Raw genomic sequence first — 12,461 nt, 5'->3', positions numbered from 1 at the left:
GTCGAATATAATAAAGCCTTATAGGTATCTAAAAATTAAGGCAAAATGAAGGAAAAGTGATTGAGCAAGAGAACAGAGTTTGCCCGTAGCATTAAGTCAACTGCCGAGTGTCGCCAGCCACCACCCACAGCACTGCGACTGCACTGACAAGTGCCACAGCACACTGCAGATTGGCGACAAGAAATTTCGCATAACGTAAAAAAAACCATGTTAACTGATTAATCACTTGCTTAAAGCAGAAAATAGTATCATTTCACTCAATCACATTAACTGATTATTGCGCATATTGAATTCGCAATAAATGAGGTTTTGCTGTATTTTTTTTTTTTTTTTTTTCATTTAAAATGACTTTTCTCCTGCTCAATTAACACTTCATAAATCTGCAATCTGGCCTATCTTAAAATATTGTTCTCACAATTTGGAGTGGTGCATCCCAAATCTTTCTTGTTCAGAGATTGTACAGAGAAGAGGGCAATCAACCTAAATAAGTGACTTTCTTCCTCTCTCAATGACTCCTTCCAGTCACTTGCTTATAGGTATACTATGATTTTGCATTATGACTTTGTTAAAAATACTTTTGTGGGTGTTGACCTACTGAAATGGCACCTACCATCCCTCTGCTTTCCATTAATCATATAAGAACTAGAGTAGCCACTGATCAAGAACTGTGCATAGTCCAACTTCAAGCATATCAAACTACTATTATAATATCTCATTATCTTTTTTTCATTCCATTTACCTCTGTTCTTTGGGGTAGCCTTCTCCATACTGTTTTTCCTGATGTGTACAATCCCAGCTTTGCAAGAAAGCTGTTAACTGATTACTTCTTTCTCCTTCATCACTTGTCCATGAATGGTACTGTTGTGTTATAGGTCTCTTGACCCTGTATGTGTAGAGTCTATTACATAAAAGATTTCCATGTACCAGGGCTTGTGGACCCTCAAATACTCAGGTCCAGCATATGGGTTGAGAGAGAACTTACAGTTTGAGAAACTTAATCCTGGTGGGGAGAAACATGTGAAGGAAAGACAATTTAAAGAAGTAAACAGAACTGAGTGAGGCTGTGTGTGGATGTGTTTTAGCTATATTTTGTATTTCTGTAAATTTAAATAAGTCAAAAATACTATGAATGCCAACATCTGTGAAGCTGGTATTGAACTTCATCTGTGGTAAATGTGTGTGAGGAAGAAAGTAATGGTGAAAGATGAGTTCACTTCAATACTGCGTCTTCTGAATAAATTTAAGAATGTCTAGAAAGAGAAAAGTTGGTGACTATGTTATCAGTCTGAGATCATAGAGATTTCAAATTTATACAATGTAAGCACTTATTCAAGAATAATTAATGCCTAGAGCTTCAACGAATATGCCTTCTGAACTTCAACTTTCTATTTACTACCACCCCCATCCCTAGCTTCCTCAAATTCCTGGAGTACAGTTCTTTCAACTTGGTACACATATTGTAATATTTTTATCCCAAAATACATATTTCACATTTCTCCACCACATTAAACTGATAAATATTAATGAAATAAAGAGCCAAAAGGCTTCGGCAATGTTAAAATTATTTAAATTAAAGGGATATTTAATCCCACATTATTTCAAAGCCGAATAAGAAACTCTAAGATAGAAATCAAAGAGTTTCATGCCGAATATAGCAAACTATAAAAGTTTGGCGAGTCCAAGCGTGAGCAAACACCTGGGTGATACAATACCGGGCAACTCATTGTAAAGGTAGATAAAGCTAGGATTGCTATTCTTAGTATTTTCCCTAATGCAAAACTCATCCCCTAGGAGATGTATGTTGTTTTACATTAAGGGAGATAGGTCACTACCCAGACCTTTCAACCTTTATTGAGGTCTCATCAGTGAGTAGGTCAGTATTATTGAGACCTCAATAAAGGTTGAAACTGGTCTGGGTAGCGACCGATCTCCCTTAATGTAAAACAACATGCATCTCCTAGGGGATGAGGGGAAAATACTAAGAATAGCAATCCTAGCTTTATCCACCTTTACAACGAGTTGCCCGGTATTGTACCACCCAGGTGTTTGCTCACGCTTGGACTCGCCGTACTTTTATAGTTTGCTATATTCAGCATGAAACTCTTTGATTTCTATCTTAGAGTTTTCTTATTCGGCTTTGAAATAATGTGGGATTAAATATCCCCTTAATTTAAATAACTGATAAATATTATCTTTTTCTCAATACTCTCAGCCTATTTAAATCATCTTGCAATCTCTGTACATTGCCTTAACTAGTACCTTACCCAACATACCATCATCAGCAAACAATTGAATATTTCCCTTCAAATCATTGCCTATATCATTTATGCACAAATTAACCCTGCAGAGGTCATGGCTGTTCTGATAGATACAAACAAATTGTTTAATATAAATATTCTTACACATATCCAGTGTATAGTTTGGAGGTCATGAGTAGCTGCGCATGCATGTATTAAAAGTGATATTCCACACTGTTTATGCGGTCAGTTTGGTTTAACACATGTTATGTAAAGGTGTGTGATATTTGATAGTAAACTGTATTTGAGGGATACCATGGACTCCAATGTCAGTATAGTGTTGGATTCGGAGCAAACCTAATCTAAATAAATATGGTTGTGCTAAATTTCCCAAGATATGGGGAAAAATTAATTCTTACACTTCCTGCCCAACAGCCAAGGCTAGCTACTAGCACCAATAGAGGGCAATCATATTAAGACTTTAGGCTTCAAGTCTAACATTTTCTATTTATTGTTTGTATTTGTATGTTACTGCAACTTTTGTGTGTTACTACAATTTTATATCATATCCTAGATGTCAGTGACAGATGAAATATTGGAACAATTAATCAAGCTTATTTCTTTTTGGTGTGTTCTTCCCATTAAACCTAATTATGAGCATCATATTGCAAGTGATCCAAGACCAAATGAGAGCTAGGAACTCAGCCTACAGTGTAGATTGAAAACCATAAAGCATCAAAAATTCTAATTTTTAAAGGTACAAATTTTAAACAGGAGGGGAAAAAATTCCTCCTGCCCAATGGTCTCTTCCAGAGCCATTAGTTGCAATTCCTTCCAATATCCATGTCTCACGCATTGTGATAGTACAGATGCAGCAGCAATTTCCTAGCCACATCTTTGGATACAAGCCATGGTAAAGTTTGAAGAAACTCATGAGGTCGCTCTTGACATTACTAGTACACCAGCACAGAGGTCTCATGAGAAACTACCGTTTATGGGGATACCTGATTGGCCGAGTGGTTAGTGTATCCACTCTCCAGCCAAGAGGCTGTGGGTTTGAATCCCACCATGGGCATGGATGTTTGTGATTGTCCTACTAACCATTTATTTACCATATTATCTACTGCTGTAACCTGTGTCCTGATGCAGTATGGCCTTTGATGTCTTTGCACCATAAAAATCAAATCAAAATCCATATTAAGGTCTATCTTCTACTGTTCACAGCTGGGGTGCTAACTTCCAAAGTGAGTGTTTGCTAAATGTTATTCACTGTCAGACAGATTTCTTCACTGCTGCTGGAATACTAGGCCTCTATACTTTTATCACTCTTCATCTTACAAATTAATGATTCTCTCACTGACCACAAATCCTATCACTAGTTTTCCTGATGACAGTACATAGATTCCATGCTTTTGTCACACCTGGTACAGCACAATGATTCAAAAGCTTCAAGATGTTTCTAATCAATGCCTTTATCGCTAGTCTCTTGCTATTTCTTTAGTGGATTGAAAATAACCCTTGTGAACTTCACTGCTTCCAAAATACAGTCCAGACATAATAAAGATCTTTATTTACTCCCTCTTACTTTTGATGACACCCAGATTTCCAAACAAGATCAAAGATCTGATCTCGTTGGGCTGACTTATATCACTAGCCTTTTCTGGCACAAGCATAGCTTCTGCAGCCTACAAAAAAAAAATCAAGTACCTTTCTGCTGACATTATTACTTCTTACACTGTGAAATTTCCAAATCTGCTAACTTTGGACTGCTGTTCACCTATTCAAGCTGTTACACCTCATAAAACTTCAATGAGATTGCCAAATAGTATTCAAAAGAAAGCCATCAGATTAACTGACTCCTATAATTCTGAGATAAAGTAAATTAAAGATGCCAAGAAATTATATTCTTGGTTTCATCCTTTATCCAAGTGAAAGCAAACAAAGTTTGTGCATGAAGTAACTTCATGACTAGACTGCTTGTATACAGAGGCTAATGACTTCACATCAATTGACTTAGTATCCAATAATGCAACACGTATAATGCTATGTATTATGGGATGAGTCACTACCCAGACCGGTTTTGACCTTTATTGAGGTCTCATCAATGGGAGTCAGACTCAGAAGAGATAACAAAGTTGAAGAGATACTAAGGCAATTGATGTGAAGTCATTAGCTGCATACATGTAGCCCAGTTGTGAAGTTACTCCATGTGCAAACTTTGTTCGCTTTCATTTGGATCATGAATGAAACCAAAAATATAATTTCTTGGCATCTTTAATTTATAGTATATATAACCAAGTGAAAAAAACTTTCAACATCATTTTGAGATGTTCAGTTTCCTCCATGTGTCTCTTCATTGACAATGTTCTGCCAAACTAGCTACCATTATTATTTCTTCTCTTTCTTCCAATAATAATAACAGCAGCATCAAGCAACTTCCATTTATTGCCTGGCTCCAAACTTATCAAGCCAACTTTCATTCCGTCTGCCTCTGTTATTTGGAAGAGCCATTCCAAATAACTAGCTTCAGCTATTCAAGAAACATTCCAGGGATTTCTTCTTTCTCCTTAACCTTTATCAATAGGTTTTTCAATCTTTCTTATGTGGATTGCATATTAAAATATATAATATGTTAAGTATGTAAACGATGCTAGCATTTCCTATATATATATATTTATGTAATTAATTTTTTAACTTGGGGATATTGTATATTAGGGTTACCAAGTAATTTTATAAGCTTGGGATTAGGAGTTATTTAACTCCTAATCCCAAGTATGCAAACAATTTAGTTTGCACCTGAAACATAGTTCAAGTCTAAAGATGGTACAACACCAGGGCAACTCATTGTAAAGGTGGGTAAAGCTCTGATCACTATTCTTAGTATTTTCCCATAATGTAAAGCACATCTCACTAAAAGATGTATACTGCAATACATGATGGGTGGGGTCACTACCCAGAAAATAATGTTAAGCACATTATTTTCTGGGTAGGTACAACACCAGGGCAACAATGAGTTGCCCTGGTGTGGTACCATCTTTAGACTTGAACTGTGTTTCAGGTGCAAACTTAATTGTTTGCATACTTGGGATATCGAGTTAAATAACCAAGCTTATAAAATTACTTATAATAAATTCACATAGGAAAATACTATACCAAATGGTTTATATCTATCATGTCAAGTTTTTTTGTTTTTATTTCATAATTTAAAAAGGTAGGTGCATATTTCTAAGTTGCATTCTTTTTTTACAACCAGTATAAAGCACTCAAACAGAATGAATGTTAAGTTCCTCTTCGAAATCCACTTTATTCTTCATTCATAACTTGTTCAAGGACAGAGTTAATTCTGTACTTAAGTATTTTTGCATATATAGTAAAACCTCATTTTACGAACTTAATTCATTCCAGGAAACTGGTTCATATGATAAAAAGTTCATAATGCAAAGTAATTAATGAAAAATTAATCCATTCCACATGAAAAATTTTCACCTATTATCATAATTCAAATAAAAAAAAAATAAAATAAAAATAAGAATATAACATGAACCTTACCTTTACTGAAGATAAATGGAGAGGAGGAGGGAGGAAATTGTTTTGAACGTGAGTAACCCTCCATAAAAATGTCAGGTAATTGCCCCTAATGTGTCACTGCTCTTTTCTGTCTTTTTGTGGGTGAACTAGATGGCGATTCTTTAGATTTGATTACAGACTTATTTAGAGTTGTCGGGATTTGTCTTGTTCTTAAAATTTTTCTAAAATGCACAATGATATTATAGTTAAACATGTTAACACTGTTATTAACCATAGATACATCAGGGTGCCACTTTTCTAAAGTGGTTTCGATTTTTTTCCCTAATGGAAGCACAGTTCTTTAATTTCAGCAGTGGAAATGGTTCCCTTATTGGGCCCCTCCTCCTCTGAAGAAAGTTCCTTAACAACTTTTTCATGCTGCTCCTTTTGCAGTTCTTTCAGCTCTTCCACCAACTCCTCTACATCAGCATTGTCCACTGCAAATCCCATCAATCTGCCCAGACACACAATTTCGTCAACCACAGATTCTGCTGGCTCTGAAGGAAAACCTTCAAAATCTGTGCCTGTCAACTCATCAGGCCACAATTTTTTCCAGTCTGAGTTCATAGTTTTCAAGCCTCAAACAATGCGAGACGTTAAAGTGCTTTTTCAAAAGTCCCTGAGGGTCAATTGTGTGTCAGATATCACTTTGAAGCAAGCTTTGAAACAAAGCCTTTGTATAAAGTTTTTTGAAATTGGAAATGACCTGCTGATCCATGGGTTGAATAAGAAGAATGGTATTAGGAGGTATAAATTTGACTTTTGGGGGGGGGGGGGGTGTACAGGAGCATTGTCCAGCAAGAAGTGCTTTCAAAGGTAGATTGTTCTTTTCAAGATAGCTTTTTACACTATAGGCAAACACTTTGTGGATCCACTCTATAAAAAACTGTCTTGTTATCCAAGCATTACTGTTAGATCTCCACATCACATCTAGTTTACTTTTTATTACATTGATTTAAACACCCTGGGATTTTCTGAGTGAAACACTAACAAAGGTTTAATTTTATAGTCACCACTAGCATTAACACACAACAAGAGAGTTAACCGTTCCTTCATCAGTTTGTGTCCTGGCAGTGCTTTCTCTTCTTGTGTGATAAGTTTGCTTAGGCATCTTTTTCCAGAAAAGTTCTGTCTCATCACAATCACTTGCTGAGGAATAAATCCCTCTGTCCCCTACATAAATTTTAATTTCATCCACAAACTGATTAGCAATCTCTTTGTTAGCACTGACACTAATTTAAATTTTAAAATCGTCACTGTTGGCACTAGATCCCAGGGCTGAATTTGGCCCTTATATAATCGCATCTCTATTTTCAATAAGAGTACAAATTGTCGATTTTGCCCTGTTATAATCTTTAGAAAGTTCAGAAATATGAGTTTCATTTTCCCATTTAGCTATAAGTTCTTTATTTCTTGAGTTCAATAGTTGGTCTGAGTGCTCTCTTTCTCTGTTTATTTTCATCACTGCACTTTTTAGGAACCATATCAACTAATTATTAAATAAACACCACAATACAACTGAAAAAAACCTTTGAACTAGAGAGTAAATTTATCAAAATTACAATACACACTAAAGAGTGGATTCACAGCACTTGAATAGAACTAAATGCACTGAAGCAAATCAATCACAACTGTGTAGATAATGCTGGCTTAGATAATGTGAGTGTCAGTGCGTTTGTAAAATGACAACATTCACCAATCAGTACAATTATTTTTCAATGGAAAAGTTCATAAAACAATTTGAATGGCATAATAGCCAGAATGTGTCAGATGAGAGGATTGGAATATGGGAATGCTTGGAAGACATTTGAGGATAGAAAGGAGCTGTATGCAAGAGACTGCTTGTATTTGAATGAGGAAGGATGTAGGCATCTGGAGAGCTTGCTGTTTTCAGAACGAGTCGGAGTGTCAATGCAGGGAAACTAGAATTCCCAGAGTAGATGGCAGCAGGGGTGGCCTCTTGTGGGAATAGGTACTTGGGGGACGACATCAGGCAACACTGAGTCCTGTGGGGGTCTGGAGGAGATAATGATAGTTATAGAAGCAGTGACATTTTTATACTTTATTTGGGATACTAATGCCAGGAGTATACGGAATAAAGGAGATGAATTGGTGGCATTGATAGCATCAGCCTGGCCAAAGATTATTGGGATCTCTGAGACGTGGTTGATGGAAGATGATATAATAACAGGAATAGAATTAACAGGGTACAGAATTTTTCGGCAGGCTCGGAAGGGATAATGCGCTGGTGGAGTACTGCTCATGATGAGTGAAGACTTATGTCCTCTAAGAGTGGAGGCTTTGGAAGACAGTGATACTAATGGTTTTGAAAGCATATGGTGTGAGGTAGAAGTGGGAAAGACCAGATATTTAGTGGGATGTAGCTATAAGTCAAGGAGCACAGAGGGTGGGGAGCAGGAGATGTTTAGGCAGTTGAGCTTGGCAAGTGCAAAAAGAATGATTGTTACGGGAGATTTTAACTACAGCAGTATAAGTTGGGAAGAGGAAAATGCATGTAGTAATAAGGGAATGGAATTTCTGGAATTCTTGATCATGTCTTAGGCAACATGTAATAGAGGGAACAAGAGGTTCAAAAGTTCTGGATTTGGTCATAGCATCAGAAGAGCTGATAATAACTGAGATGACATCTCTCCCTCCTGTTGGAGAGAGAGTGACCATGTGGTTTTGACTTGAAAGATGAATGCACATACAGGAGTATCAAAGAAAAAGGAATGTATGTGGAATTATAAGGCAGGTGATTATAATAGTCTTAGATATTAACTTCGGACAGTTTCACGGAGGGTGGAATTGGAAGGCCGAGATATCATTAGTTTGTGGGAAATTGTAAAGGAATATTTGTTGGCAGCAATAGTAAGCTGTATTCCACGAGTGAAGAAGAGGACACAGTTTGGTGTAAAGTGGGTGACAAACAATATCAAACAGGAACTGCAGGTGAAAAAGAGGTTATGGAAGAGATATAAGGAGAGCAGATACATGAAGAATATAAGACTCAGGCCAGGAGAGTGACTAATATAGTAAGGAAGGCAAAACTGGAATATGAGAAGAGACTGTCACTAAGATTCAAAGATAATCCTAAGGAATTTTTTTATCTATGCAGCCAGTAAGAGCAGAAATGATTGTGGAAGAATGACATTGTGGGATAAAAATGGGAATAGAGTGACTGATGCAGAGTACATAGTGGAGTAATTCAATAAACACTTTATTGGAGTATTTCATCCTGGAGAAATAAGTTTTAATACCAGAGGGGTAGGGCAGGTTCGAGGTTTAGAGGTGCAAGAGGAGAGTGTGTTCCAAATACTGAGTACCTTGGATGTAAGTAAAGCTGTGGGACAGGATAGTATTTCACCATGGGTTTTGAGTGAATATGCTAAAGAACTGACATCTCCGTTGACTTAGCCTTTTCAAGAAAGTCTAGCTACAAGAAATGTACCCAAGAAATGGAAGGAAGGTGCCATTGCATAAGGGCAGTAGCAGATTAGATGTGTCTAACTATAGCCCAGTTTGTGTTTCATCAGAAGTTAAGATCTTGGAGAAATTAGTGAGGGACCATATGCAGCATTGGGCATATGTGCGAGAGTCAACATGAACTTGTTATGGTGGGGCAGTATCAAGGAGGCAGAAGGTTACAGGTGAGGTCCCACTGGGCTCAGTACTGGGACCTGTATTGTTTAACCTTTATATCAATGACATTGTCAATGGATTGCAGGGGGATATTCAGTTGTTTGCATATGATGTGAAGCTGGGAAAGGTTATTAGTAATAGTGCAGATGTGACAGCCCTGAAAGAGAATTTGAATAAACCATACAGATGGGCAAATGAATGGGGGGTGTCAGTTTAATGCAGCAAAATGTGAAGTCTTGAAGTTTGGGATACATCGATGGGAGGCTGCATACTCGAATGTACTGGAGGAAGTAGGGGAGACAAGAGATCTGGGAATGATGATTGATAGAAAACTGAAATTCAGGGAACATACTGCAAAGGTGGTGAAGGTAACCCAAAGGATTGCTGCAATACTGAGAAGGACGCTGACCTGCAGAAGTAAAGGTTATTGTTCCATTGTATAAGACCCTGATCAGACCATACTTCGACTCTTGTTCTCAAATTTGGTCGCCAAGATTTGAAGGGGAATTAACTGTGGAAAGGGTACAGAGGCAAATGACAAAGATGGTTTCAGGACTCTACAATGTTAGTTATGAGGATCGGTTGAGGGAATGCAGACTGCAGAGTTTGGTAGATAGAAAAGAAGGGGGAGGTGATATGATTCAGACTTTAAACTGTTGAGAGGCAGTTACGGGGTTGACTGGGGAGTTCTCTCCCTTGGTGGAACAGCAGGAAGGAGTGATGATAAGAGGCCATCCCTGGAAGTTGCAAAGGAAGCTGTGAGCAAGAGGGTGAGGAGTGGTTTCTTTGCATGGAGGATGGCTGAACCATGGAATCCATAGCCCGATAGAGTGGTGAGAGCAACAACAGTCAATGAGTGGTGTGAGAGACTTTGTGTTTCCTAGGAAGGACCTCCCACGATGAGTCTTTTGACTCCATGGAGGTGTGAATAATAATAATTTTTTTGTAATTGGAGGCGTTCATATAATAGATTTTACTGTACTATATAACCTGGAAAGTGAGGAAAGATTAGCAAAACAAGTGTTCTCTGCCAGGTTGGCAGGAAAATGACCCAGAGGAAGACCAAGATACAGATGGATTGATATGGTACAAAGTGCCTTAGACGATAGAACTATATAAGATCTGATAATGTTGGAGTCTTGACAAGTAACAGACTGATTTGGAGGAAAATTGTAAATAGGAAGTTAGTAATGATGTAAGTTTTTCATGTAGTACTATCATATCCTGTACACTCCTTGAGGGTACATGGCAGGAATTTGATGATGTAGTCATATCTTCTGTAGCTTTTTGCAATTATTTCATTTTTAAAATATGAAAATGACAGTTGCCTGGTTCCAGTTGTTGGATACATCATTATCAATGTTATATATCTTATTAATACAGGAAATATTTGGTTAAATTTAATTCCTGCATATTTTATTACTTCTACTGGAAGTCTACCTTCACCTGATGATTATTCTAATGTTAGGTTATTTGTAAAGATATTATCAGTTATATTTTCTGAAAAATGATCAACAATTCTGGATATATATCCAAAAAATACATATCAGAAATTAAAGGTAGTATTAAGATGGGAGGGGGGGGGGGTATTATTATCTGTTATTGAATTGATTTGATTGACATTTACAGAAAATACTTTCAAAACCTACACCATCAGTTCTCTGGGTCCTGATCCTCAAAATTTCATCAATAATCTTAAAATCTGAGACAGTGATACCAGGTCAGTGGAACTTTTAACTAATAAAGTCTTTTAGTGCTCTTTCTTCAATAATCACAAAACTGATATTCTTAATGCTATAATCACAACTCATACTTATAACCTACTTTCATATTCTGGTTTGGCTCCATCAGCTTCACAAGTGAAGAATGTTTGATGATCTTGAGCAGAAAGATTCATATCATAGTATGTCAGTGGTTCCTTGCCTGTGGTCCACAGAAATCTATTATATTCTGATCCTCGAAACAAGCTTAATGGATTCCGCCAGACCTTGCACTCTGCTTAAAACAAAAGGTAAATCACTGAGATTAACATTTCAAACTAGACAGCTGCAAGAACAATACAATTCTCATATCACAAATAGTATAACTGATATAACAGCTTCTGTGTAGTACCATAACTGTTGTATTTAATCCTTGGGGAGGATTATCTAATATATGGTTTGGTAGACCTGACACATGCCATAATGATGGCGGTATATGCATATGTTTTTCAAGGCAATTTTTAACTCTATATTAAAGATTAAAGAAGAGAACTATGATACTACAAAGAAGTCTGAGAAACTATTTTTGGAATCAGCAACAATGCACTCTTAGACTTCCAACAAGTTTGGATGTATTATTTTATCTAATATTTAGAAAACTGTCGTTTTAAGACCATCTTCAGTCACAATTGTCATGATAATATGTTCTTATCTATCCCCACACACACTGAACTGGAATTGTTTCCACCATTATCTGATTGTACTGCCTTATGTTCTGTGACAATTGTTTTTTGTACTCTGAAGATGCTGGTGTTTGAAATCCAGTGAAATAACAGCAGCTTAATAAATTATAATTATTTTGCTTTTTTTTTTTTAATGATGCGAATCAACATAGTAAAAAGTCAATGGGCAGATTAAATTTCTTATCTAGCAGCTGCTGTGAGTGATACCATCTTCATTCATTTTTAACTAACTGCAATTAGCTTTTAACCGACTGCAATACAAATAGAAATCAGACTTTCTTTCCAAAGGCCAGGTACAAAAAACTTCCTTGTTGCTCAGCTCAACTAGCAGTCCAGCCTTACAAGTGCTTCACGAAGTCTATAAGGTACAACTGTTTCTGCCTCTCACAACCAGATGGTTTTATTTCAGTATTATTTATGAAATAAAGAATGACAGCATTCTAGTAGAATTAAAGTTAGCCAGGCTGACTTCAATCCAATAAAATATAGCTAGGAGATTGGTGTTTAAGACATTGGTTATGAAGGATGAATTAGCTTTGGATATCTGGGCACTGTAAAGTTTTAAATGAAAG

General features: G+C 36.7%; 1 protein-coding gene across 2 annotated transcripts in view; it reads right to left on the bottom strand.

The window, feature by feature from the left end:
• The window catches only part of LOC150095393 (suppressor of tumorigenicity 7 protein homolog), a 458,155-nt gene that overhangs the window by 339,750 nt on the left and 105,944 nt on the right, over window positions 1-12,461 (bottom strand). Inside the window, exon 4 of one of the 2 annotated variants that reach the window (XM_090410726.1) lies at window positions 11,271-11,444. In XM_090410726.1, coding sequence (XP_090266852.1) covers window positions 11,271-11,444 — 174 coding nt within the window. The remainder of the gene's footprint in view (window positions 1-11,270; window positions 11,445-12,461) is intronic. The other variant, XM_090410727.1, reaches the window with a different exon arrangement.

Source organism: Typopeltis vanoorti, chromosome 20 (assembly GCF_054136105.1).
Source record: "Typopeltis vanoorti isolate ZY-2024b chromosome 20, IOZ_Tvanoo_1.0, whole genome shotgun sequence".
Taxonomy (NCBI): domain Eukaryota; kingdom Metazoa; phylum Arthropoda; class Arachnida; order Uropygi; family Thelyphonidae; genus Typopeltis; species Typopeltis vanoorti.
Note: the sequence above shows the minus strand (reverse complement) of the source record. Positions and strands in the feature narration are given on the sequence as shown.